The sequence below is a fragment of the Cinclus cinclus genome, chromosome 1 (assembly GCF_963662255.1).
Source record: "Cinclus cinclus chromosome 1, bCinCin1.1, whole genome shotgun sequence".
Classification (NCBI taxonomy): domain Eukaryota; kingdom Metazoa; phylum Chordata; class Aves; order Passeriformes; family Cinclidae; genus Cinclus; species Cinclus cinclus.
The window spans coordinates 140,675,318-140,702,861 of NC_085046.1; the positions used below are offsets into that span (position 1 = coordinate 140,675,318).

Consider the following 27,544-nt stretch of genomic DNA (forward strand, 5'->3'; position numbering starts at 1 on the left):
GTCGGGCGCGCCGGGCGGCGGGCGCGGGGCGGTAGCGGCTCCCGGCCGCCCTCCCTTCGGCCTTCCTTCGCTCCCTCCCCCTCCGCTCCTCCAGCGGTGGGAGAGGCGGCCCGCCTGCCCCCCCAACGCAGGGCATGGCGGCCCCGGGCCCTCCGCGGCTGCCCCAGCTGCGGCTGGGCCCGCGGCTGCGGGCCGGGCTGGAGGTCGCGCTGCGGGTGCCGAGCCTGTTCCTCATCGACGCCATCTTCAACTCGGCCCCGCTGCCGGGCGGCTCCATGAGCGCCGCGCTGCTGGGCGCGCTGCTGCGGCTGCTGGGTGAGACACCTTCCCCTTCCTCCCCCTCCCGGCAGACACGCACCGTGCCCCGCCGGCCCCGCTCACCGCCGCGGGCACGGCGCGGCCGCCGCCGCTCCCCGCCCCTCACCCGCCGCCTGGCTGCTGCTGCTGCTGTCGCGGCCCGTCTCTCCCCTTCCCCCGGCCCTGATTCCCGTCCTCTCCGCTCCTCTCTGCCATTCCCGAACCCCTGCTCGGCCGTCCGGGCTGGATCATCGCCTCGCCCCCTCGTGCCCCGCTCCGGGCCCGGTTCACCCCCCGATCTCTCCCCGGTTCCTTCCTCTTGTCCCCGTAGCGGTGCGAAGACCCGGCGCGGGCTCGGGGCTGTGACCCCCCCCCCTCCCACTCTGGGGGCTTCCAAGGCGGGAGACATGTGACTTAATAAGTATAGGGTTTTCATGTGGATTTTTAAAAACCCTTTGGATAGCGTGATGTCTTCCTGAAATAGGCTGTTAACGCCTTATTTTAGCAACAGCATTCAGAAGTGCCGGGAATTTGGTTCCCAGAGGAAAGAGAAGCCTCTTGAAACTTGGCAATGCTTAGTTTCTAGCTTTTTTTTTTTTTTCTTCCCCTGCACGAAGGATGAAAGTCACTGGTATAACTAGGTGGTGCTTTTTTCAGTATCGTTAACTTGGGTTCTTACATAGCCGCGGCTCGGTGGGAGTCCTGTTCAGTGAACTGCTGTATAGGCGATACTGTGCTGTGTACCACGTTTTGGAGCTGACTGTCCTGAGGCAGGAAGAACACAAAACAAATCAAGTTGTTGTTTGGGTTTTATTTGGGTTTTTTTTTTTGCAGGCCTGAGAGAGATGGATTTTATTTGACGTTTATACTAGAAGAGAAACAGGAAGGAAATAGGTGGTACAGCTTTTGTGGCAGGAAGCAGAGAAGAGAGGGTTAAAGGAAATTTGCACAGCGAAAAGTGTGTGTGACTGCATCACACAAGTCAAGGAGTAGAGGGGGGAAAAAGTAAATAACCTATAGCAAGACAGCAGGTGAGAGGAGAGCAAAGGGAGGTGGTAACAGTGCAGCAGGTGTTTTGGTTTTTGCATTTATTATATTTTTTATGATTATATTATTGCTTTGGTTAAGGGTGCCAGGGGAAGTCTCTGCTCACATGAGAAGTGATGCTGAGGAAGCCCTGAGTTGCCTCCTTTGCCTGCCGTGGCATGGGTATCAGCAACTCTGGGATGGGGAGCAGGGATTCTTCCTCCCTGCTTCCCATTTTCTTGACCTTTTGTTCAACACTTTAAGAATTGCTGAGAGTGATGATTCCTTTTTAAAAAAATGAGATTGTAGTGCTTCACCTACTTAATTTTATGAGTCCTTCATCATGTGATCCAGATGCTGTAAGAAGGCCATTGAAATGAATTCCACTTGTGTAAATGGGAGTGGTGGATGTGTTGTTCAGTGATGTCCCTTAAGTGTGTGGTAGTGGGATTAACAGATTTTGAGGTTTTGATTAACCACTTTTGAGGTTTGCATTTATATGAACACTTTTCTGGAAGGGTTTGGGGGAAGAAGTGGGTCATTTTTGCCTTCTGGGGGGGGGGGGGGGGGAAACAAAGAACTTTGGGAATGTTTTATGCCAAGAAATTTACTTTGAACATTTAGAAAAGGGGTGTGTGACTCTTGGCTTTCCAAAACTGACAACTAAAATGTAGGCACCTAAAGATGATCCTAAACACCTTCCATGTGGTTCAGACAACAGTGCTTGTACATCAGTTTTTTCTCATCTGAATTTAAGGATTGCAGAGTTGGTTTTTTTTTTTTTGCTGTTAAGAAAGTGATACAGTTATTTTGGGTCATTCTGTATTTAAACAGTGTAAAATATCCTTTTATTTACCATTTGCAGATTTTGAAGTACTGATCCAAACTTTTCCTGTAGCACAATAGCACAGGATAAACAGACAACCTGTCCACTAGATACAAAGATTAAAAGCTCTGAAGAGATTGATGATTTTTGGGCATGATGTTAAACAGTTCTGAAATAATCTGGGAGTACAGCTCTTGAGGAATGCTAATAGAGATCTGTGTGGGTGTTACAAAGATTTACAGCAGGATTCCTTGGTCTGATTCTTCCATCACTTTCTACGCAAGTAAATAAGAGTTATACATGGCACAGAACCAACTTCCACAGCTGGAGCAAGTTTTCTCTTTCATGTTTTTGATTAACCTTGCTTTGTCCCCAACACAATGTTTACCTTTGGTATCTTTGCACTGGGTTTAAGTATCTCAATTCCAGCAGAACCACCACCCCCAGGAGTGTGTGACTGGCACCTCAGACAGCAGTCCCTCCTCAGTGAGGACACTGAGTTTTGAGAAGGGTGCTATAAATACTTGAGGCTGCAGATAGATGTGGAAGTAAACAGAATGATTGGAACTAGGGAAAAATAGTTTGGCAGTTCCACATGAATGAAATGCTGATGTGTAAAAGTGACTGTCTCCTGCACGTGACTGAAAGTCAAATCCTTCGTGGGCTGCTATAAAGATACTGACAAATGTCAGGATTTAAAGGAGAAAAAATGAGAAGAGAAATTCATTGTAACACAAGAAATTATTTTAAGAGTAAGTACAGCTTGGTTTGGTTCAGTGCTGTGTTTGGAGGCTATATTGGGACAGTTGGCAATGGGGTGGTACAGGTAGAAACGGTAAAGATGAGTAGAGAGACAAACCTTATCAAAGGAGGAACTGCAGCATTTCCTAGTAGAGGGAAAATGGAAAAAGACTTATTGTTTTGGAGAGCAAAGGGGGTGGGCACAGGGCAGGGCAACTTATCATGTCGAGATGGACTAACTGACATTAATGGAGATGGGGAAAAGGTGTGCTCACTGCCCCTTCTGAGATCTGTTACCTCTTAGGGTCTTTTGAGACTCCTGTGAGTCTTGACTTTTCCCCATAAGAGCTAAGAGAGAAACGCTGTACTTTTTGTTAGTCCCTCTTCAGAGGAACCAATAGTATAAGCTGTATTGACTCACTGTTGTACTGTTTTTAGAGATGTGTCTTGCATGTGAAACGTCAGTGTTTTAAGATGACCTGCAGTATCTAAATACAGGCCTGTTACTGCCACTGCAAGGCATAAAAATAGTTTTTGTTAAGGCGTGTTTCAGAGCAGCCTGCTTACTGCAAAATGCATCTCCTTTGGCTCAAATGACCAGAATTACATAAATAATGACTTTGTACAGGCATGCGAGTCTTTTCTGTGACTTCTGAGCAAAGACAAAGGCTATAAACTTGTCAGCAGTATTGGCTTTCTTAAAGATGTTTGTGGTGGTTAAAATGACAAGGCAACTGCCAAGCTTATTTTGTAAAAAGTGCTGTATGTAACCAATATTCTTTCCGTTTTTTCCTGGAAGAACTGAGCTACAATGTAAGAGGCTTTCTGAAAACTGATAGAGGCTTTTCCTCAGTCCACTTCACAAGGTTACCAGGTTAATGATTAGTTAAGGAAAATGTGTTTATATTAGCCAGTGCTACTGGCAAGGAATACTGTTCAGGCATATTAGTAACTTTATTTGTAGCCTGCTTTTGCAGTTGATTCATGTTGATCCTCTCTCTTCTCAGTCTTCCAGGCAGTGGAGGTTTGGTTTTTGTTTTTGTATATTTGTGTGTGTTCGGTTGCTGTTGTTGTTTTTCTTTATACAAGCAGTGGTCACCTATTGGTAGAATCAAATGCTATTTCAAGTGTTTTATTCTCACGATCAAGAGACTGTGGTTTAAATTTCTTAAACACTTGTTTATGGCCGATTTAGAACAACCTAAACTACAATTGTCAGAAAAGACCGATCCTGTCCTCCAGCAGAAAGAGGATTACTGGTGATTTCATTGGTTTTAGTACAGAGATTGAAAGCAACTTAGAATCAAATATAAGCTGTAGAGAATGAAATCTCTCCAAACTGGTTTGGATGTGAAAGCAGTTCCATAGAGTGGAAGCTGATTGACAAGTCCAAAACAAAGGCAGTGTGTTTCCTGAAAAATAAACTGTTTAAGGAAATGAATTTAGTGCTAAGTGCTATTTAATTTGGCACCTCTTAGGGCAGAGCCCTTACCTATGTAATGCACAGTGATGGAATTCATAAATTACACTACAGAAGTTTACTGCAGGGACGTGTAATCCCAAACTCCCAATACTGCAGTTGCTCTGATAGGATTTCTCATAGGAAGGTGCAGACTTTGCAGGCATGGTCAAGATGTGGTCATGGTCAGTATGAGGGAGAGGTTAGCAAACAGGAATTTCAAGGCCTAAATCTGACTTCTAACAAGACTGACAAGTTTGCACTGGCAAAGAGGCAGTTGGTGCAGTTTTGGATTCTGTGCACAAAAGCTCTATACTGTGGAAGGTCTTCCTCCTGTGTTTTTTTTTTTTTCTTCCTTCCTTTGTTATCACTGTCACCAGGAATAAAAGCAAACTGAAGGGAAATAGAAGTGCCTTCCCCACAACAAAACTACAGCAATTTTTCACTACTTTCCCATTAAAGAGTTTAAAATGTTCTGTTTACTTACCTTTAGTACTCCAGCTTGGATACCTGTAGTTGAGTACCTTGTTCAAGTGAATTAGTGGACTTAGTAAATTTTACTAAATTATTTATTAGCTTTGCTTATAAAGGTGATGTTAAGATGATGCTTATAAAAGTGATCTGTTGGATTTTTTTTGGTCACTATTCTAGTTTAAAACTGCAACGAACTCCATAGTAATTGTGATTTAGGGCTTGCAGTGGCTTTCCATCACAGCTGTAGTGCACAGATGTTAAATGCAGAGATTAACTGGTCCTCTTGCCTCTTCTCTGAAAAGGACACAATTGGTAATGCAAAGTTACAAGTGACTAATGGGGAATTGATACATTAAATTAATGATTAATGTTGCTCCAAAGCTAATAGGTTAAAATCTGTTGTTGAACTTCTCTTGAGAACTAAAGGATTTCAATCTGGTTTTAGGTGTCTTTGTATCCAGTGTTGTTCTGGTCTTACAACAGCGAGCACTTTTCAAGTTCTACATGATCACTTCAGCGTTTCTGCTGGCTGCAACTTCAGTGTTGGTGAATTACTATGCTGCTTTGCACATAAACTTCCACAGTGCCTACTACACACCTGCATTCGGAATTCAGATCTTCCTACATAAAGGACCTTCGCTATGGATGGCACTTTCCATCCTTCAGCTTACCTTTGGAATTGGATATGTTACGCTGCTAAACATGCAGTCCATATACTCTCAACTCATTATCCTGGATATATTGATTCCTGTAGTTGGCTTGGTTGTTGAATTACCTTTAAATGTCCGGCAAGTACTTGTTTTTATTTCAGGCCTAGTGTTGACACTAAATACCACAGCCATTTTAGTTACGAAAATCAAGTGGTTCTATTATTCGGTACGATACGTTTATCTGCTGGTGAGGCACATGTATCGTATTTATGGATTACAGCTATTGATGGAAGATACATGGAAAAGGATTCGGTTTCCAGCTGTACTACGTGTTTTTTGGCTAACAAGACTTACAGCACAAGCTGTTGTATTAACATATGTTGTAAAGATGGCTGAAAACAACACAGAAGAAAAATTCTTCTTAATATCATGGGAAAACTGTTGGGAACTCATTTGCAGCCTGATCATAAGTGGCTGTGACTCTACTTTAACTGTATTGGGCATGAGTGCCGTAATTTCCTCAATAGCGCATTATTTGGGACTTGGTATCCTGGCCTTCATTGGATCAACTGATGAGGATGACAAAAGGCTTGGGTTTGTAGCACCCGTCTTATTTTTCATTTTGGCTCTGCAGACTGGTTTAAGTGGACTGAAACCAGAGGAACGATTAGTTCGCCTGAGTCGAAACATGTGCCTTTTGTTGACTGCAGTCCTGCATTTTATCCATGGAATGACAGACCCCGTGCTGATGTCTCTCAGTGCCTCCCATGTGTCGTCTTTCCGCAGACACTTTCCTGTACTGTTTGTCTCCGCTTGCCTTTTCATTCTTCCAGTTCTGCTCAGTTACATCCTCTGGCACCACTATGCACTAAATACTTGGCTTTTTGCAGTCACAGCATTCTGTGTAGAGCTTTGCCTAAAAGTAATAGTTTCTATCACTGTTTATATATTGTTTATGATTGATGGCTACTATAATGTGCTATGGGAAAAACTTGATGATTATGTCTATTATGTTCGCTCAACTGGCAATATTATTGAGTTTATATTTGGAGTAATCATGTTTGGAAATGGAGCTTACACAATGGTTTTTGAATCAGGAAGCAAGATTCGCGCTTGCATGATGTGTCTGCATGCGTACTTCAACATCTACCTGCAAGCCAAGAATGGCTGGAAGACTTTCATAAACCGCCGAACGGCTGTGAAGAAAATCAACTCGCTTCCAGAGGTAAAAGGAGCTCGGTTACATGAAATTGATGATGTCTGTGCAATCTGCTACCACGAGTTCACCACCTCTGCACGCATTACTCCGTGCAACCATTATTTTCATGCACTTTGTCTTCGGAAGTGGCTGTACATTCAGGACACATGCCCAATGTGCCATCAGAAAGTTTATATTGAGGACAAAGAAAATGCCAGTATCTCTAACAACAACGGGTTTGTAGCACCAAATGAAAATCCTGTACGGGTTGCAGAAGAAGCTGCTGATGCTGAAGATGAATTAAATGAAGATAATGACAGTTCTGACAGTGATGAGGAAGACAGCGACTGTGTGGCACAGCACTTGAATGAGACTATTAATGTTGACTCTAACTCTCTTGGTGATTAGGATGTCCTCTACTAAGCCGTGAGGTATTTGTTCAAGATTGACTTCAACAGAATAAAAGTATCACTTTGTAGTTATTGTACTTAAGCACAACAGCAGTATCTCAATGTTGAGTCTGTGAATGGTGGTTGTTTACTGTGGTGTGTGCTGCTGTAAATATACCTCTGATTTTTGCTGGTCTCTTTCATGACCACCTTAAAATTATGTACATTATTGTACATGGAATAAAATGTTTTCACGTTTTTAAGATGGTTGGAAAAACACTCTTTAATTGATGTAGTGATAATGCTGTGCCAAAGACTGTATACCAGTAATCCCCAAGCAATGTTTTCTGGATGCAAATGAAAAATACTGGTGAAAACAGACTGTGCAGCTAGTCAACTTGGAAATGAAAGCCTGAGCCAAAGCAGCTTTACTTACAAATTCAGTATTAGCAGAGCTTTATTGCAAAAAAAAACCTAGTGAGTTGTTTTTAAAAAATAAATAAAAATTTAGGTTGGTATACTTAATGCTACAGCATTTTCATATGTGCAACAAAAGGCAACACTGCTCAGCTTTCTGGTGAAGCAGCAAAGTGCATGCCATGGATGTGGAACTGCCAGCAGTAGCTCGAAGTGCTTTACATGTGAATGCAGCAGCCTGGTGCTCATCCTGCTCCTCCAGTGCTAACTGGAGTTATAGGCATGGGCTGGCCTTGAAGTTGATCCTTGAATCTTGATGAAAGGGGAACAGGGCTGAGAAACTGCACAAATGCAGATCACCTTTTCAAAAGCAGCTTTAATCTTGTACCATAAAAAGCCCCAAACCCACTACACATTGGCTTCCATTGATTAGAACTTGCAGGTATGATGATTTTTAAGTTTTTGCAATATATTTACTGAAGTTATGCTGAACAAATGTAAGAAAAACAACTTTACATATTTGGAAAGAAGACTTTAATGGTGTTGTTATATAGAGTATTGGCCAACTCAAGTGGGTCATCTTCTCTTACTGCCGCCATTATTTCGAGTATTTGACTAAAAAAAGAAAGATTTATATTAGAAGACTGAAACCCAGTACTTTAGAATATACTTCAGATTGCTGCATGTGTATGTATAAGTCACTAAGATTAAGCTGGAATAAAAATCTACACTAAAAGCAATAGGGCAGGGTGCTCAGATATGCAAATAGCTTCTACTTTTAAGTTACTGCCATGTCCTTTTACACTGAACACTGGTTTGCTCACTGGTACAGATTCAGCTTTGGTCTTTTGACTCTTGTTTGGAGGTAATTAAACAGCTTTCTGTTTTGAAGGAAGTGTCATTTTGTGGGTGTCTTTATCAATGATCTTCATTATTCAAACAAAAACTCATTAGCCTGTCAAGGCTAAAGCTGCACTAGGAACAGACTGATCTATGGTAAAGCCTAAATTCCGGTACAGCTTTATCAGAGCACAGTGCTGCCAAAGTAACTCACTCCCACTTCCCTGTTCTTTAGCTTAATTGCGATAAATGTGGTCAGGTATTTGCAGTAAATATTAAATAAGCAAATTTCAAAAGGCCCAGGGCCTTGATACAAGCCAGGAAGAGGAGGCAAAACAAATACGATAGACACGATTAAAACCAAGCCACACCCTTCTCTCTGCAATTGCTTTCTTGATTTTGTATCATTCTTTAAAAGTAATATTCTGTAGCCCTCCTGAGATGTGTTATATTTTTATTTTTCTATTAGCAGCAAAAAACTTTGCAATGATGAGTAAGAAGCTTAAGCTTGGTGGGTAGCATTTGGAGGGCTTTGTATTTTGCTCTAAACTGAAGCAATAGCTAAACTTTTTGTAAAAGAGTAGGAAAAGTTGCTCTTAATAATTACTTTATTGCAAGTATTTTTTCTAGATGCATAATTAGCCAGCTTCTTGATTTAAGATGATATTCCAGATGAGACAGAGTGACATCAGGCCTACACAGAAATAAGTAACAAATACCAAAGATTTTCACCCACAAAGACTTAGGGCTTACTTATCCCTCCTCACTTGGATACAGTAGAAGGCTGCATGTTACTGTAACATTGTATATGTGAAAGTGCTGAACTAGAAAAGAAGTCTCTTGTGGCTGAATTTTTTAAAAAGTAGCTTCCAAGGGGAGTAGTTCTAAATCTATCTATCTATCTATCTATCTATATATATATATATGAAAGATCATCAAAACTGAAAGGTGTCCAACACCACCAACACCAGACAAATGGATAATTCCTCCTGCCAGTTGAGCTGTATTAAACAGTATATAGATCCTAAATATTAAAAACATTTTGTTGACTGAGTAACATTCCCTCACACCAGATTTTGCTGCTTGAGAAGTCATAAAAATATAAATTATCAGTCATAATTCTTAATTTTTCTTAAGGTTTTCGAGGTTCTTGAAATTCAGCTGGTTATAATGAACATTACCGGGATGATAATTTCAAAATAAGGTTGAGCCAAGCAAGGTTTTTTTTCATAAATGAAGGCAAAAGCCAAAGCACAGCATTTGTGTAATGATCCTGAGCATTTGTGCACTCTGCATCTGTGCAGGACAGACTTCATTTCAAGTTTGGGGGTTTCTGAAACATTTCTGTAAGCAACAACTAAGGCAGCAGACAAATATGTGGGGGTGTTGTTGACATACAGGCTGGTTGAAATAGTAACACTAGAGGTCCTTCACTTGTTATCAGAAGAGTGTTTTCAATTTATCTCTTCCCCCACTCCAAAACCATGGACTAAACCTAGAAAGTCTTAAAATACTCGAGGAACCCTTCTGTGCTAATGTAATGTAAAAAAAAAAAAAAAAACAAAAAAAAAACAGAAGAAGAAATTCAATGAGTATTACAATTTATCTAATTGCATTAAATATATCTGAACACTAGGAGATGTCACCATGTAAGCTTAAACTGTGCTTTTATATCATCAGTGGTTTCCCAAGTTCCTTCATGTCTCAAAAAGCAGCAGAATTTTCTTCACTTCGCAAACTCTTGTTTAGACACCTTGCGGCATACCTGGATCTTTAGTACTATTCTGAGCAGTATTTCAGAATCTGGAAATTCAGCATTTCATCTATTAATGGTATTCAATGCAGATAACTAAACATTTTCACTAAAACAATTATACATTTTTGTGCTTTTCACACTTCTGTGAGTAACTATGAAAAGGAGGCAGAAAACAGTGTCTGTGCTTAACAATTCTGTCCATAAGCCCCTGGAGTTTTCTTTCACTACTCTGTATCTTGGCTGCTACTATTAATCTCTAAATTTCACAGGATCAGATTCTTTGAAGCACAACAGTAGAAGGAAGAAACATCCCTGACAAAATGCACATTGTGGCAGCTCATGTCACAGGCACTTGCTGGTGCCTCAGCACTGTCCCACTGTGGGACTGTCCCCTGATCCCCAGGCCTGGAGCAGTTTTAAAAATTAACTGAACAACAAGTGAGTGAAATAAATATTCAAGTCAGGTCACTTTAGTGTTTAACCTCTTCTACAATTTATCAAGTGAAAAAATAAATACAGTACTGGTTTCACTTTCAGAGAGCACTGTACATCCAGAATTGCTGAAGTAGGAAAATTAAGACTTCTAATATTTTCCACAGCCTATAAAAGCAAACCCTTGCACAAGTTTCAGTACATTTAGAATTAATTTATATTTTCTACATTACTAGTGAATTGGGATTTTTCTTTTTCCACATCAGAGTATAAGTATTTAAAAGAAGAGTACAGTGGTACACTTACATTATATGGCAGGGTTCATTTCTGTCCTTCAAGCAGTGCCCTTTTTCCCATTTCTTTTTTGTAGGAAATGTAGTTTTAATGTATTTTGATCCAGCATGAGTATTTTTCACTCCACACCAAGGTGCATCTAGTTCAATTTGAATAAGAAAAGAATTAGGAGTGCAATTGAGAATAGCATGAGATAGCTTAATCAACTACTTCTACAGACAAAAGTTCCTGCAATCTCTTTCTAGCAGTGACCTCCAACTCAAAATTTAAGAGATCTGGGCAATGCAACATTTTGGATTTTTATACCATTATCTTCAGGATTTTACACTTGAAAAAAATCAGCAATAGTAATGCATAACAGTAATTTCCTCTGACACAATAAAGACAACCAGATACACTGCACACATTCCACAGAACAGGTATGTACTTCATGTGTAAATAAATTTAAGGATTTAGCAGTTTGCAATTTTCCTTTCTCAGTCAGAAATGAAAAGAAATACTGTATTTGTAACTCAGTTATTGATAACAGCATGAAAAAATAAAACATGACATCTCTATTCAGTCCATTAAAATTACTTCTCAGTGGCCTAAGAGGGGAATTTAAGCATTCTTCCACCAATTCCATTTAAAGAGCAGTTGTTTCCAAATGCCATTACTGCTGCCAGTGGCTAACTCACAGCCATTGCCCTGTGCTTGGCACATCTCCAGCAAGCTACATTTTAAAAGATACTCAAGCAGGATTCTGGTACATTTAAAAATCCGAGTTGTCAATTTGTCCTTTTCATCTTCCCCTGCAATGTCAGGAGCTGACACAGCAGGTTATTCCTTCCAGCAGAAGGCTGGAAATGAGTAGTTCTGTAAACTGCTTTCTCAAGCAGAGAAAACAGCCACTGTTGTGAATTCTTTGGGTCTTGATCCTGCTTTATGATTGCTACACCAGTGTATATCTAATTGCCCATTGTCACAAACTGACCAAGATACAAAATCTTACCAGTCTCTATCATTAATCGTTCACTAGGAATTGATTTCAGTGTTTCCAAGTTGGCTTCTGTTTTCAGTGAACTAGAAAATAGTTTGGTTAAAAACAAACAAAAAACCCAAAACCATAAAAAGCATATAAAAGTAATTACTGTGCCTGTTAAATTGTTTTGTAGCAAAGGCAACTTCCTAAATAATTTTGTTCATTAATAAAATTTGCTTCATTTGTTAACAATACTGCCTGTAAATTAAAATTGTGCAGAAAACAGCAAATTTAGAATTAGTGAGAGAAGTTATCTCACCCCAGTAAGCTGCAGAACCCCTCTGGCTGCCCTTGCTTGCCTAGTGACAGCCTCTGTGCCTTACAAAGTGGTGCTGGCTGGCATTTGGCCAGGTGACTGCTGAGAATCCAAACTGCATAACCAGGAGATGAAGCACTCAGGTTACATTTGCATTACCCCAGCATCTGACAGGCAGCTTAAAGTCAGGCTGTTTTTTAAATGCTCCTCAGAAGGAATCTTTCCATGCTCAACAACCTTATTTAATTACAAACAAGGATTGTCCTGAGGGTAGTAGAGTGGACGTGGATTAGCTCACTGAGCTGCACAGCAAGAGCTTTGATGGCTAACAGACTGATGAGAGCAATTCTAAATCTGGCACATGATTAAGGATCTAGTGAGCTTTGAAAACTTGACCTCATTGTTTAAAAGAAAGCAATGAGTTCACTACAGCTGCCGTTTAAAAGCAGTTATATTTCTTGTAAAGAACTTACCAGCCATTTATTCCAATATAGAGATCCAAATCTATTAGAGCTGCTGCTTGTTCTTTCGTGCCATCAAAAGAATGTACCTAGAACACATAAATACACAGACATATAAAAATACAATGTACTTTTGTTAAAATGCCATTCACTCAAAAGTATGTATTACCTTTTATTAGCATCAAATACCTTCAACAGTATGCATTACACATCATTACAAACATCAAGATGGAACATGGCTCAGTTGATTTTGAATTTGAGCAAAGTTCAGGCTGAAGTCACCTGAATGCTGCATTAGAAGTGGTTACCATACTTTGACAATGACAGATATATGTAGAAAAGGCCTATCCAGTGACTCTTTTGGCCCTGGAGCCCCCTGTAACTGATTAAGTGGGAGATCATACTCTGGGAGTAATCCTGTGCATGCTGAATTTTTAGATTCTTTCCTTAGTATTCCCTTCAGGTCATTGTCAGGGCCACCATAAGAGCAGCATTCTGTTCTCCACAGGTGTTAGTCCACTGGAACTAGCAAGACAGTCTGCTTGGTCATTCCAGAGAGGAAAGTGGAGGGTCCAAGTTACACAGTGTAATGCTGGGAACTGCCATCTTCTCAGCCTGAGTGGAGTAAAGAGACTGTCTGCTCTGCTTCCCCGTGCTGTGACCAGGGACAGGCAGTTGCAGAAGATGCCTGCTTGTTTCTCCCCTCTTTCCCAGCTGTCCAGGAAAAAAGCAACGGAGGAAAGGAGGAGAGCCTTCACAGCATTACATAAATGCAGAACATGCAAAGCACTGAGCACGGGGAAGGGTTTTACAGTAACAAGGACAAACCTGGGGACTGTGGTATTCTTGTAGGCAGTGTGGTCTCATGCACATTTATTACTTTTGAAAAATCCAGTCATAATGGAAATCTGAAAAAGCATTGCTGGATTTCCCTGACCATTTCACCCAAAGCTTTTCCTGTCAGACTTTTGAATTAAAAAACGTGATCTGAATATCTAAAGACATAAAGTAATCAAAAGTTCCATGTGTATCTAATTTGAAAATGATGTCTTAACATCAGAAGCAAATGTCTGAGGTTATGGCTTCCACTGGGAACATGCATCTAAATTATCTGTGGTCTGAATGCATTGCAGTTAGAGACACTGAGGAATTGGGAAAAGGCCAATGTCAATTATGAGGTGCTTAAACTGTCCTTCTGGCAGGCCAAGAAAAACTGTTCACATCAGCTGCAAAGCTTTTTCTCAGCCTATCCTCTTACCTTGCAAAAATCCTGTTGAATAAGCAATGAAAATAAAAATAGTAAAAGGGACTAGAAAACTTACTAATTAATAACAGCTTAAATCATGTAACAGGAAGCCTACCCAGATTCCATGACAAAGAAGAGATTGCATATTAAGCAACAATATTCACACACATGCATTGAAAAATGAATGCTACACTGAAGTCCATACTTACCACCCCTCCTACAACTCTATCGCGGTTTCTTCTCATTATGTCTAGGAAATTAAATAAAAATGTAAGACAGCTTTATAACAGATGAATATAGAAGGTTTTCATATTCAAAAGTTACTCTGAAGATGAAATTCTTAAACAAAACCCACCTAAAAATTCAGCATGTGAGTTTCTACAGTGCAGAAACATGGGCAGCTGCATCTGCTCTGACAAATCAAATTGTTTTTCAAAATACCTGTAAAATAAAATTCACTTTTAAAGAGAAACTCTGTAAGAACAAATAAAGATAGTAAAACATTTTTTCCCAAGCTTCTGTCTTCCAGAGCTAAAGACAGAATTAACAGATTTGCCATGCAAACATTCTTATCTGTGCAAGGATTTAAAAGAACCTCTTAACCATGTGTATTGCCACAGCTGTGATCTATGCTTGACAGGTAAGTGGCCAAGAGCCTCAGTACTGCTGAATGTTTATGTGTATATGCTGAGCACATAATATTGTCTCTTGTGGGTGCTGCAGTTATTTTTTATTTATTATTTTTAATGGAAGGAGAACTGACTGTTATTTCCACAAAGTTCTGAAATGTCAGGAATAGGAGAGTGTGGATGACAGGGGCCACTATTTCAAGAAGCAGTCATAAACACAATGAGAGTGAGCAGGAAAGCACTATGCAGGCTTCTACAGCCTCCAGTGGCCAAACTGCATCAGAGCTGCTGACCAGTGAGTAACAATCCATGGAGGTGAGACTTTCCTCTCTTGGGGTGCCACAAATATCAGATTAGACATCATACTTCTGCTCCATTCTGCCTATTTTCTTTACCTATTTTCCCTCCCCTCCTCTGTGTTCCGGTATCCTTTCCTTTTCACTCCTTTTTATCCCTCTCCAACTTTGCACTCCTCGAGTTGCCATTGATGGGGCAGTAACAGCGAGGCCCCACCCTGTGAAGAGACACTGGAATGTGGGCAGAAGGAAGGTAAGGAGGTAGCCAAGTTTCCCAATGCAATTGCCAAAGGAAACTACTTAGCACTGAGCTAACCTGTGCTCGTCATTAGCAGTGAGCTCTGCAATTACCATTCCACATCTCTGCTGCCCAGCTCCACCCAGGCAGGGAAATCACCCATGCTCAGAGAACACGGCAGAGGAACTCGGGCATGGCAGAAGGCCAGCAGTGCATGGGTGACTCAGCTTCCACACACCATTTGAAAGATGACGTTATCTGGGCGAAGCAGGAGAATAACACTGCCCATCCCAGCAGGCTGGGGCTCTTTGCATATACTGGATTTCTTGAGGTGTTGCTGTTAAAACACATTCCAGGGCACCGGGAAATTCCCACCATCAGTTATCATACCCATTTCAAAGGGAAACTCCAGTGATCACACACTGCTGTCCATGAGTCACTTATCAATCAAAGGAAAGAGGCAGCAAACCATTAGTTTGATTTACATTTTCCTAAATAACCAAACAAACTACCCTAAAAAATATGGAACTGATCATTTAATTAATGTAATTTTCACTATTTTCTGTATATTACAAGTTGATATTTCTCAAAGTTACCTTCCCTGTTAATCACTGTAAATTTTTGATATAAAACAGATTAAACAAATCAGCTGTAACCCTGAAAACTGACATGAAAATTCATAAGAATGCATTACACCTACTTTGAATCTTCTTTGTCTATATATCATGCTTAGTTTAGCTTGTTTGACTAAATATAAATTAACTCTAACTCATGACTGCTCTTGTGGTTAAATAGCTACAATTGTTCTGTTTTTAGTGTGGGTTTTCTTTTAATAGAATACTTCTTTTGAACAGGAAAGATGTTTTAGAGACAGAACTGCAAATAAGCTCCCTAAGTAACCTCAAATTTCAATCTAATTTTGAGAAGGGTAGAGCCCTTGAAAGTACAAAGTTTAGGGCCGCTACAAATGAAAATGTAACTCAAGCTTCTTTCATTCCTATCAAACAACACATGTTGTTTGTTGCCTGTGGAAGAGAAAGGGAAGGTGCATGGGGAAGTTATTATAGAGGCAAAAATAATTTTTAAACAATTTAAAAAACCCCAAACCCTGGAAAAGCATGAAGAAACCAGACATACAGTGACTGGAATGATAACAAAATAACTCAGTAGGAAACCAACCCTGATGAGTTCCAGTGCTTAAGGAACAACCTGTTCCTTTGAGCAAGCTTAGTTTTGACCATCACATTCAAATGCTTCAGGATCAAGGAGGAGCTAAAGCAAACTAGCCTTGTGGAGGCTGATCTCCAGACAAACACTTCTGAATTAGAGTAATGGTGCATGTGATATTGTTCACTTCCCCCAGTTTATTTGGGAAAACTCCTGGCTTTGTGTTGCTACACCCACAGACCCCTCCCAGTAGTACTGCAGATGTGAAACTTTTATATGCTTACCAGTCCATTTATAATATGACTTTCACCATAATATGAAAGCAGTACCTTCATCCTACTACCACTCAAATCACTGCTTTCTGCTGGAAAAAAGTTCTGAGAACGGGGAAGATTTTTGAAATAAAAAGTTCTTAGGAACACTACAACAAAGAAATTTCATCTTTATTAGATTCTTATTTTTATTAATTTTTAAACTGAAAAAAGGGGATCAAAAATGTTCATTTTTACAGGTAAAAATTATCCAAAAGAAAACACAGCATAACTAACCAGAAAGATGTGGATTAAGTACTAAATGAGAGAGAGGTCGTGTTCTGATACTTCCTGGCAAACACACATACTGCTCTTCTCGGGGGTGGGGGAGGGAACTGTGCAGCTGCATGCCAGCCCCAGCCCTCCCTGTGACTGCTGCAACCTGAACTCTGGAGAGCTGAAAACCAGTGAACTGTCTCCATGTATTTCACACTCTGCCTTCCTCTGTTTAGTTCACTGATCAGGCCTGTCATCTCTTTCCTTACAACTCAATTTCAGTGGACCCAATCAGAACTCACTACAGCTCTTCAGCTGCAGTCCACTGGACAAGGAAATGAAATATGTATTTTTTCTCTCTGTAATATCAAGGCACTTAAGGATCTTAAAATCTGATACTCCACCAGTATTTCAGTGTGCCACAGAAAAGAAACAGGTTATGCTCTCAGGTGTGTTTTGCTCAACTTGTACACTGAATTATACCAGAAAAAAAAAGTCCTGTCCCCTTTGCTGAGTATTTCACAGTAGGTGAAAACCTACAGTAGCATTATGAAGAAATTACTCCTCCTACTGCAAACATGCAGCAATTAGAAAAACCACAACCAAACACTGCCCCCCAGTGACTTACTTACTCAAAACAGTAACATGCAAATGTAATTCATTAATTACTTATTTTATCTGAATTGATCACCTGTATCTTCCAACCAGTTGCCCCTGCAGAGCAAAGTTCTCAGTACAAGAATGCAGTCTGATTTTAGGGGCTGCGGTAGGTTTTTTTTTCCACTCAGCATCTGTGCTGCATGTGTTACTTCTCGACCTCCTGAGATTACCACTGGCTCTCCATTATCTGCTCCCAGCTAACAGCTTCCTTACTAAAAGCTCTTTTTTCTCCCCACTGTTTACTTACGCTTTTGATAGTTCTGTTCCCTTCCTCATGCTTTCACTCAGCAACCCAATTCTTTCACACACCACATGTATGTTATTTTTCCCATGAGTCTTTTAGAGCTTGCAACTATTAGCAAGAATGAACATCTGTTATACCCAGAAATCCACTATTTCTGATGAGTTTTATAGAAAAAGACATGCTGAGGGAAGACATGTTGACACAAGTCAACACCAGGCAGGTAGCAAAACTTTGCACATCGCACAACCTGAATGTACACACATTTCTTTAAATTCCCATTTCTGCCAAAGAAACTCTGGGCCTAACCTTGCAAATTTTAGGGCTAGGCGTGCCAATATGTTACATGGCAGAACAGGAGATAGAAAATCCTCCTATAAATTGCTACAAGCCAATTCACAGTCATCAAATGTTTCTTACTTGAGTTGGATGTCCTTTGGGCAAAATTCTAATCTATCGAAATCTATAAACAGAAAGAACAAAAAATCCATTTAGTATGTTAGGACTTTTTTAGTATATGTCTAGAAAAAAATAAATATTGAAGCAGTAAGAGAACACTTACCTAAGCCACATTCTCCAACTGCTATTACCTTTGTCCTATTTTTTTCAATCAGATTTTTTAATTCAGATAAATACTGTTCAGGGCTACTCTGCTCAAATTCTCCACAGCGGGTAGGATGACAGCCAACAGTACTGAAAAACATGTCTAAAGCAAGAGAGTATTAGGAAGTTTTAAGGAAAAAAAAAAATACTTAAGGTATAGACAACAACTGCCTCTGGAGGGGTTCTTTTATTGGTCACAATTTTAAAAGAAAACTCCCTTTGACCATATTATGTTCTTGACAATTTTTAAGGCAGAAAAATGTCTGTCTAATGAAATGCGAGACAGTATCTCCAGTGAGGGCGTGTGCACGTGTCTTTTTTTAGTACATATTATTTGGTGTATTCCAAAGCTGCAGCTTAGAGCTGAACTGTTCTGCGTTGGGAGCAGCCCTCAATAAATCATACAATTGTTGAGACTAGATGAAACCTCTTGAGATCACTTAGAAATACATCTTGTTCAAAGTGCATCAGGTTATCCCAGCTCTAAGAACTGCAGAAAGCATTTCCCTCACGTGCCCCTGCATAAGCTGTTAGAGAAATTCACACCTGCCTGATTTACCCAAGTATCTGATCTAGACTGCCTTGCCAAAACTAACATTTCTTGTAAGTATGAAAGCACTGGGGAAGAGAAAAAACAGATAAGGCCCTGAGCAACTTGCCCTGATATTCAAGCCAGTCCTGCCTTCCTGATTGGAAGTGGGGAGGTGGACTGGGTTGGACCAAATTATCTCGATGTACACTCGAGTTCAATCAAACAAAAATTAGCTTATGTTTCTGTTAGTAAACAGTACTTTATCATGTGTTTTAGTTCAAATACATATTTAATTAATCAGTAAAATGGAATCTGCCCAAAGGAAAAAGAAGAGCCATTTTCCTTTCACAGAAAGAAAGGAAAAGCCAGGGGAACAATTAAAAGAAAGATGACTCTCAATCAAGCTAGTCATAACACATTGGTGAGTAAAAAACAAACAAAAAGCCAATAAACCCCATCTATTTCACAACATGTAAGCATTTTACCTTTTTTCTACAACAGAAACTTGTATCAATATTTTTATTCCAAAATTTTCCTGTAATTTCTATTTTTATTTAGAAATGTAACATGCAGGGAAAGAGTAATTCCAACATCAGGGATCTAAAGAGCAAAACACAAACTCATACACAAAGCATTCCTCGCACTCTGAAATTTAATTTCTCATTTTAATTTGAGATTCTGTAAACACCTTTGGGGCAGGTCCTTCTGAACTAAATTCTGAGAGCAGTGAAGGTTATATTTTTGACTGACAATGTAAATTTAAAGTGAAAATACCATTTGTCTGTGCCAGCTGCAATGCATCTTTACTATCTTCTAGACTCCCACCTGTAATCAAAAACTTGAAACAAGAAAAGTACTGTCAGTGTGGATGTTCTCTGAACATCAAACAGAATGTTTAAGAAAACACTCAGATACAAGGAAGGATCTCGATAGAAAACATCAGAGTACAATTGCTAATAACTATACAACTAGATTTCATTAATCAGCAGTAAACCTCAATGGTCCTCAGGAGCTAGTAAAAAAAAGTAGGAAGCAAAATATTATTTTTTTCCCTTCATCAGGCATGTTGTATGCTAAGCATTTAAATCACTAAAGGAATAAAATAGTTCAATTTGCAGCAATATTAGCTTCCTTACACAATGACTGAGGACTGTATTTTCACTCAAGAAATGACACTTAGAAATACTTTGCCTATCTTGCAGCTGGGGAAATATAGACTCTCAGGAACCCAAAACAAGACATGAGTAAGTAGTTAAATCGAAAAAATGAGTTTGTATCAGAGTTGGGATTATAAATTTAAATTTCTAATTAATTAAATTTAAATTTAATTCCATCTCTGATATTTTATTTTTACCTTAAAGTTATCACATGAGAACTGTTGCCTACAGGGTACTTTTTAAACCACCACTTGCAGAATACTTCACCCTAGGTTATAACAACCATGTCTACAGTGCTTTTGGACAACTCTTCTCCCTGCATGCGCTATCCAGCAGGCTTTGTCAGCACCAGCCCAGACACTCCTGCAGTGTGCTCATGACACAGGGACACATCCCAATGACATCACTGAGAAGTGCTGAGCTAAAAATGGCTCAGTGCATACACGACAAAGAGCAAAACCTCACAAAAAATTACCATAAAGCAGCAGCTATACATAAAAATAAAAGTATTTTCTAATAAGAAGATTAAGGTTCTAGGCAAGCAGGAACAGTCTGTGATAGAATAGGCTTCTGACACTGTACAGGCCAGTAGCAAGACTGAGAACAGCTAAGGGAAGGAACCCCTGAATAACATTTCTCAATCCACTGTGCATCTTGAAAAAGTTATACAGCTAATCTATTTATGATGATAAAATTTTTAAAAAAACCATATATTTTCAGAGGGTGGTATAAAAATTAAATATCACTTACACAGCACATATAAATGTGACTTCACTCCTGTATTTGCTGCAATAAGACAACTTCTCCATCACTAGTTTTCCTTTTTTGTCTCCCAGTGCATTTCCCATTCTTTTCAGATGAGAGTTTTTTAACGAACTTCCAAGATGCCTGTTCCTCTGCTAGAGGAGTGTTTACTTCTTTATTTCTAATCTGATAGCCTTATTGGTGCAGTAGAACAGTTTGTGACAGTATGCATTGTGTTCTATGGTAATTCATATTTTTATCAAAAATTTATTCAGTTTAGAGAGACAGAGGCAGATTTAACTATGGAATGTAGTACACTGCTGAAAACACCAATTTCAAGTTCAGAGTTTCAGAACTGTAAGAATTTGTGGGCACTCCCAGCTCTTCTGCAGTTACCAATTACTGTTACATATAGAAGTATCTCAAAACCTCAATCAGAAAAGTTTGATTTTCAGCAGTAATTGTTGATTAAGAATCACAGAATCATTAAGGCTGGAAAAGAACTCCAAGATGACTGAGTTCCACCTCTGACTGATCACCACCACCTTGTCAACTAAACCATAGCACTGAGTGCCACATCCAGTCATTTCTTGGACACTTCCATGGGACAATGACCACCACTTTCCTGAGCAGCTTGTTCCAGTGCCTGACCTCTCTTTCCATAAAGAAATTCTTCCTTGATGTCCAACCTGAATCTGCCCTGGCAGAGCCTGAAGTCATTTCCTCTTATCCTGTCACTTCTTGCCTGGGAAAAAGACCTGACCCCCACCTGGCTACACTCTCCTTTCAGGAGTTGTAAGTGATAAGGTCGCCTCTAAGCCTCCTTTTCTCCAGGTTTAACAACTCCCAGCTCCCACAGCTGCTACTCATAGGATTTACTCTCAGCCACACAGAATACAAGAAAAAAATAAATGGTTGCCTATAACACAACATGGAAAATCATGTTACACTTAATTGCAGCAGGTCAGAGGAGAATGTCTTTCTGTTAAAACAATACAAAATAACTTCTACATCCACATCCCCTACAATATCACTAACTTCAATAATCAACTTCAGTAATGATCTGTGCAAACGGAAAGACAATGCTCTGCACATAACACTTTTGTTTTGTGCTATTGAAGAAAGTTACTGCTTTTTCCATTTGAGTCTCAGAAACATTGTTTTAGTGAGAGAGCACTAAAAAAAACAAATATTAGAAAGCAACTAAAAATTTTAAAGCCACTTCATTTTAAGAAATTACCTTTTTAATGCCAACTTTGACCGCTCTCTCTATTACATCCAGAAAGTCATCTGCAAAAGTTCATAGAAATGTCATAAACTGAACTTGAGGTATTACAGTATAATTTGACTACTTTTCAGTTTTCATGCAGTCAAAATTCTTACCATTAAATCTTTAAACCATACTTAATTAATCTTTATAAGACAATAACAAAGTGCAATAACTGGAGATCCAATTTAAATCCAAGATGTCAGTGGAAGTTTTTCCATATACTTTAGAAGGCTCTCCACTTTTACATCTGTATCTAAAGGCCTCAAGATCAAAAAGCCCCACATTATAATTAGCAATTGTGATTCAGTAATGCAACACCTTAACAGACCACTGTTTGTAACTCTCCTATCAGTTTTTCAATGCAATCCTAAATGGATTAGCTATTGTCCATTTTGCTCCAGAAGCAGAGCTGCATGTAAACAGCAATTAAAACAATGCATTTTGGTTAGGGTATCCAATTTACTTAGTCAGGTTTTCTTTTTTAAGCCCAAGGACATAAGGAGAAGAAAGAAACCCTAACATCACATTCTGACATGCAAGAAGTTTCTAATTTAGCAAAAGGAATCCTGTCTTCTAGAAGATACAAAGAAACACTTACCTTGATGTTTCTGTGTTCCCCTGTAGATTCCTCTGAACATAGGATCTGTCATGTTAATACCAATATCTATGAAAAACCAAAGATAGAAATCAGAAATTATACTTGTTCTACATTTTACTATGAGCATTAATCAGCTAGGGAAGCCAACAGAAACCCTATCTAAACCCTGGACCAGCACATTGGTAAGTCATAAAATGCTTAAGTATAAGCTTACTTACATAACTTGAAAACTTTCTCCTTACTCTAAGTGACAGAAAAATTAAACTTTTGCCTCTGTGTAACTTCAGACTTTCTGTGAGTGTATTATGCACACCCTCACCAAAGCGAATACACATAGGCTTTTTATTGCAAACAAATCTGCTTCTCACACAAAAACACAAATTTATGCAAGAGAGCATAAACGAAGAGAAAATGCAGCATCTTCCATACAGCCTTCCACGGATGGGAGCAGCAGAAAGCCTCCTAAGAGCTGCCTGCTCTCCCTCCTAGTGCCGTTCCAGCTGCCCGGCAGCGCTGACGGGACAGCTGCACTGCAGGTACCGGGGGAGCTGCGCTGCCGAGCTCAGCTCAGTTCAGTTGAGCTCGGCCCAGCACAGCCCGGCCCGGCCCAGCCCAGCCCATCTCTCGGCTTTCCCCACGCTGCAGCCCCGCAGCCAAGGCCTGAAGCACCGGCTCCACAGCAGCCACCTCGGCAGCTGCCAGCGCCAGCGAGGATCTTAGCGGGAAGGGAAATTTTCCAAGGAAATATTAAACTGCTCCGCAACACGTAGGACTTCCACATGAACCGATCTTTTTAAGTTATTTACACGCTTTCCGTCGAATTTCCTAAAAATACTAACATTTTCACCCAAGCCGGTTCCATACAATCAGAAACAGCCACGACTGATGTGCCAATGCGGGACAGGGAAGGAAAGGCCGCCGAACCCCCAGAACTGAGGGGTAACCGAGGAGCAGCAGCCCCAGAGCCCAGACAGCACAACCATTCCCAAACGCTTCCTGGGGGCTCCTAGGCCGCCGAGCCTTTGGACACCGAGAGAAACCGCGGGCAGCGACGAGCCCTGCCTGAGAGACTGCAGCAGAGGGGCTGGGACAAACCCTGGAAAAAGGGCTGGAGCAGGAAGTGACAAGTACTGAATGATGCCCCTCACGGAGTGGGACAGTGGCCGCCGCCTCGGACCTGCACCGGGCGAGGAGCGGGGAGCCTGGGTCGAAGACACAGAGACAAACCCCCCGCCCGACCCGCCGCCCCCTCACCGATGAACTTGGCGCGGCTCATGGCGGCTCCTGCGGCAGCGCGGGCGGGGCCGCGCCGCCTTCCCGGCATCCCCCGCGCGGAGGGGAAGGGGCGGTGGGGCGGCTGGCGCCATGGCCGCGTACTTGACGCACCAGCAGAAGGTGCTGCGGCTGTACAAGAAATCCCTGCGGCACCTCGAGTCCTGGTGCATCCACCGGTGAGGGCGACGGTAGCTGGGGGTGGGGAGCGCTGGCCACCCTCACATCGGGGCACTCAGCCCCGCGCTTGGTAGGGCCCGGCGTGAGAGGGGCGGTTGTTTTCCTCCTGACTGTGCATGACCTCTGTCCGCAGAGACAAGTACCGCTACTTCGCCTGCCTCCTGAGGGACCGGTTCGATAAGAACAAGGATGTGAAGGACATGATAAAAGCCACGGAGCTGCTAAGGGCCGGCGAGGAGGAGTTCTGGGCCAGCCAGCACCCGCAGCCCTACGTCTTCGCCGACTCCCCCGGGGGCGTTGCCTACGAGAGATACGAATTGTACAAGGTGAGGTGTCGGTAATGCTGTGCACCGCTGTGCCTGCTTTGCGCTTGTTTGATACGACTGCACGGGGACAGGACCGCAGCTTGCCTCGGCAGTGTCGCTTCATTGCTCGCTGAACACCTTATTGCTTGTGTGGGAGGAGCTGCTCCGGTCCCTGAGAATGAAGTTTCTTGATAATTTTGAGCACAGTTACTTGTTGTTTTGGTTTTTTTTTTTTTCCCTGGGGATAATCATCTGCTCTTTTTCCTAGCGCAGTCGGCCCTATGGCGGGTTAGGCTGGCGCAGGAAAGGGCTGGAGCTGGGCCGTGGGAGGGAGCACAGCGCCCAGGGAGCTCTGCTGCCTCCCGAGCACAGCTTCGCTTCCTCCAGCGTGCTCCGGTGTCACCTTGGCTCCCAGGGTCTTCCCTTCGCTCAGTCCTGTGGTTCTTTCAGCGTTTTGAGTAATGGTACAAGGTAACATTTGTATTCATACGCTGCGGTGCCAGATGGTGCAGTTTGTGTGCTACTGTGGGAGGAGCACTGCCTGGAAATAGAAGTGTTATTTTTAGACTCTTTAAGGCACTTCTACCGGCATTGACCATCTAGATTGTTTTATGTAGGAGTAAAAGTTCCATAGAAAAACACAGAGGCTTTGCTTTATTGGCATAATCTTTTTTATGTATTAGAAGTTTATGCTGGCCTAGAGACTTTATGCACCCATTCCCTCATGAATTTGAGAAAATTGGCACAAGACTGGATCTGATCTGATCTTTTTGCATATTAAGCCACAGAAAAAGGAAAATCTGACATAGATTTATCAAGGGCAGAATAAAGAACAGATGAGTGAAAAGAGAAAGACTTACTTAAGTTTGTGCCAAGGTCAGTGGCCTGAGCAGTAGTAGAGATAATAGTAACAGAGAATGTGGACGGAAGAAAGGGCAGCTGAGCAATAAATGTTCAATGTTAGTCTTCATACAGAAACACAAACTGGGTTATGCTCTCTTTCCCCAGTTTGATGGGCTAAAACTGTCTTAACAAAATGGCTGTCACAAGGCTTTGGCTGGCTTGTGTATCAGTGATTGTCTATTGTGGATGCTGCTCCAAAATGTAATTTTTAGAACTCAGACCAATTGGTGGTTTTATTTGGAGTTTGCTCTGTGTGGATATTTACTTCAGCAGCTGTGCTATTTTCATTCAGTCAAAGGTTTGTTCTGTGATGAGAATCACATCAGGAAATAAAAAGTGTGAATATCACTGAATATATGATGGTACTGGAGGAACATTTTTTTTTCTTCTTTTTTCTTTTTTTTTTCCTCTCCTAATTGGGAGTTTTGGTGGGATTTTGTTTTTTAACTGGTGTTCCTCTCTTTAAAATGTAGACAATTAGTATTTTTTAAATCACTGCAAAATTTTTAATTTTGGTTTCTTCCCTTGTCAGAAGGTCTTAGAGGTCGAACCATTCTCAAGATCTCAAAGGCCTAAGAAACTGCTCACTTCTTAGTAGTTGTAGATAAGCAGAAATGAGCTGTGGTGTTCTGTCTCTAGCAAGTAAAACAAATCAGTAGGTGGAGAGAAGGATTCCTCTAACATGCTGCCTTTGAGAGAAGGAAAGGAAGAAATCAAATATTTTTTTTTCTACCAGATGGAATTATTTGGAGAAGTTTAGAGTAAACTGAGATTACCCAGGACTTGTTTTGGAATGCTGTGATTTAAGTGAGTCACTGTGATGTCTTCCTGTGGGTCAGGATAATGTGTGAAAAGTTCTGATCTCTTCCATGTGCCTTGAGATAGGCAGCTCTTAAATGGTGTTTTTATGTAGTAATTCAAAATGGAAAATAAAACCTAGAGAGTAAGACTGGCTTCAGCCTTTTGTGTTTCATTCTTCTGCGTGTGTGTACAGATGTGATTTCATATGTAAAAATAGTATTTTAAATCATATTTTTCTTCAACAGATTCCTGAATGGTGCTTGGATTTCTGGCACCCTTCTGAGAAGGCAATGTATCCTGATTACTTTGCCAAACGAGAGCAGTGGAAGAAGCTGCAGAGGGAAAGCTGGGAAAAAGAGGTCAGTGCTTGCTCTATGCAAAGGAGTCTCTTTAGCACACAGGTGTTCTGTATGACACAAATGTGTTCTTGGAAAAATTACTGAATGTCTACTGCAGTCTCAGTTAGACTCCAGTGCTGGAGCCCTTGTCACTGTGAAGCAACCTAAAATGCCTACACATTTGTTAAAGCTTCTGAAGGGTTGTGAGGGGAATTTGAAGTTAAAGCTGAACCTGCAGCCTTGTGTCAGTTAGTGAAAGCTGTTACGGCAGTTTTGTGAAAAAAAAATCCAAAGTGGGATGAAAGGAGACTTAACAACAAGAGGGAATTCCTCTTCTGCTGCTGTGGAGCTCTGACACTTTCTGGTTAGACCTTTGCAAGTGATTTGCAGTGGTCATCCATTGGGCATTGAGACTAATTTCTGGCCATCCTAACCTGAGAGTTGGTTGGAAGAAGTTGGTGTTCTTAGAACAGTTCTTTGATTCAGTTGGATTGTATGGAATGTAGCACTCTGACCCGAGGGACTGTTGGTGACAAAGTCTCCTACTGACTGCAGGGAAATTTGGTCTGGACTTAGAATTATCTGTCAGCTTCCAAAGAAGCACAATTCAGCCTGTTTGGTAGAGTAATGGTAGATGTCAATCACATGGAATTAATGACATTTTAAGTGCAATTTCTCTTGTAAATCACTTCTTGCTCCTAGAAATTCCTTTAGTTAGGTACTCTGAGCCTACAGTGATTACTGAGTGGAAGTTAATATTGGGAAACATGAAAACCTGTCAGCCAAAGGTGTTACTACTGGTTCTTTTCTGTGGAAATAGGGGCTTGTTCTGCTCATTGCCTGGGGACTGAAAATGGGAATGTGTGTTAATGTGCTAAAGCAGTTCTGTGTCTTCTAGATTAAGCAGTTAAAAGAAGAAACTCCAGCTGATGGTCCAAGAACTGAAGCTTTGCCTCCAGCTCGCAAGGAAGGGCATCTGCCCCCCCTGTGGTGGCATCACGTCACTCGACCTCGTGAACAGCCCATGTGAGAGCACCGTGGTGTGAATGGCAGAAGTCTGTGCTGCAGGCAGGTGCCACCTCAGTGACCACTTGCACCTCAAAGTAATATAGAACAAAGTCAAATAAAGTAACAGAAAAGGTGTTTTTCTGGCACACTGCTCTTCTCTGACACTTCACTGCCAGTTTGTGCAGGCAGTTTGTATAAGCCCCATAACTTGGAATGTGGTACTAAATACAGGCAAGGTGTTAAAGCTGGAGTTAAAGATGCAGACAGCAACAGACATGGGCTTTGGGTGCTC

The 27,544-nt window shown here is 41.1% G+C and overlaps 3 protein-coding genes across 7 annotated transcripts; 2 read left to right on the forward strand and 1 right to left on the reverse strand.

Annotated features, from left to right (window-relative positions):
• RNF139 (ring finger protein 139) lies at positions 1-7,323 on the forward strand. The gene is made up of 2 exons (XM_062491616.1): positions 1-315; positions 5,269-7,323. Exons 1-2 carry the CDS (start codon positions 135-137, stop codon positions 7,077-7,079), a joined length of 1,992 nt encoding a protein of 663 aa, XP_062347600.1. The 5' UTR covers positions 1-134; the 3' UTR covers positions 7,080-7,323.
• On the reverse strand, positions 4,730-23,836 carry TATDN1 (TatD DNase domain containing 1). Of its 5 annotated transcripts, none has more exons than XM_062491639.1 (12): positions 23,700-23,830; positions 22,446-22,511; positions 21,818-21,867; positions 19,451-19,514; positions 18,104-18,247; positions 17,962-18,004; positions 14,139-14,224; positions 13,993-14,033; positions 12,550-12,626; positions 11,791-11,861; positions 10,812-10,938; positions 4,730-5,117 (listed from the first exon to the last, which is right to left on the reverse strand). In XM_062491639.1, the coding sequence occupies exons 1-12, from the start codon at positions 23,767-23,769 to the stop codon at positions 5,081-5,083; spliced, it is 876 nt and encodes a 291-aa protein (XP_062347623.1). In that variant the 5' UTR covers positions 23,770-23,830; the 3' UTR covers positions 4,730-5,080. The 5 variants fall into 5 exon arrangements, with proteins under 5 accessions (XP_062347623.1, XP_062347613.1, XP_062347635.1 ...); XM_062491629.1 differs by lacking the exon at positions 4,730-5,117 and adding an exon at positions 7,836-8,092; XM_062491651.1 differs by lacking the exons at positions 4,730-5,117; positions 23,700-23,830 and adding exons at positions 7,836-8,092; positions 23,285-23,665.
• Positions 23,781-27,387, forward strand: NDUFB9 (NADH:ubiquinone oxidoreductase subunit B9). The gene is made up of 4 exons (XM_062491683.1): positions 23,781-23,896; positions 24,064-24,223; positions 26,152-26,265; positions 27,143-27,387. The coding sequence occupies exons 1-4, from the start codon at positions 23,811-23,813 to the stop codon at positions 27,272-27,274; spliced, it is 492 nt and encodes a 163-aa protein (XP_062347667.1). The 5' UTR covers positions 23,781-23,810; the 3' UTR covers positions 27,275-27,387.
• Positions 27,388-27,544: the final 157 nt, after the last annotated feature.

Coding starts and splice junctions, on each gene's coding strand:
- RNF139 (XM_062491616.1), top strand. CDS start 135: ATGGCGGCCCCGGGCCCTCCGCGGCTGCCCCAGCTGCGGCTGGGCCCG. Junction 316..5,268: donor CGCGCTGCTGCGGCTGCTGG/GTGAGACACCTT, acceptor ATCTGGTTTTAG/GTGTCTTTGTATCCAGTGTT.
- TATDN1 (XM_062491629.1), bottom strand. CDS start 23,769: ATGCCGGGAAGGCGGCGCGGCCCCGCCCGCGCTGCCGCAGGAGCCGCC. Junction 22,512..23,699: donor GAGCCGCGCCAAGTTCATCG/GTGAGGGGGCGG, acceptor GGTTTTTCATAG/ATATTGGTATTAACATGACA. Junction 11,862..12,549: donor TATATTGGAATAAATGGCTG/GTAAGTTCTTTA, acceptor ACTATTTTCTAG/TTCACTGAAAACAGAAGCCA.
- NDUFB9 (XM_062491683.1), top strand. CDS start 23,811: ATGGCCGCGTACTTGACGCACCAGCAGAAGGTGCTGCGGCTGTACAAG. Junction 23,897..24,063: donor GAGTCCTGGTGCATCCACCG/GTGAGGGCGACG, acceptor CTGCCTCCTGAG/GGACCGGTTCGATAAGAACA. Junction 26,266..27,142: donor GGGAAAGCTGGGAAAAAGAG/GTCAGTGCTTGC, acceptor TGTGTCTTCTAG/ATTAAGCAGTTAAAAGAAGA.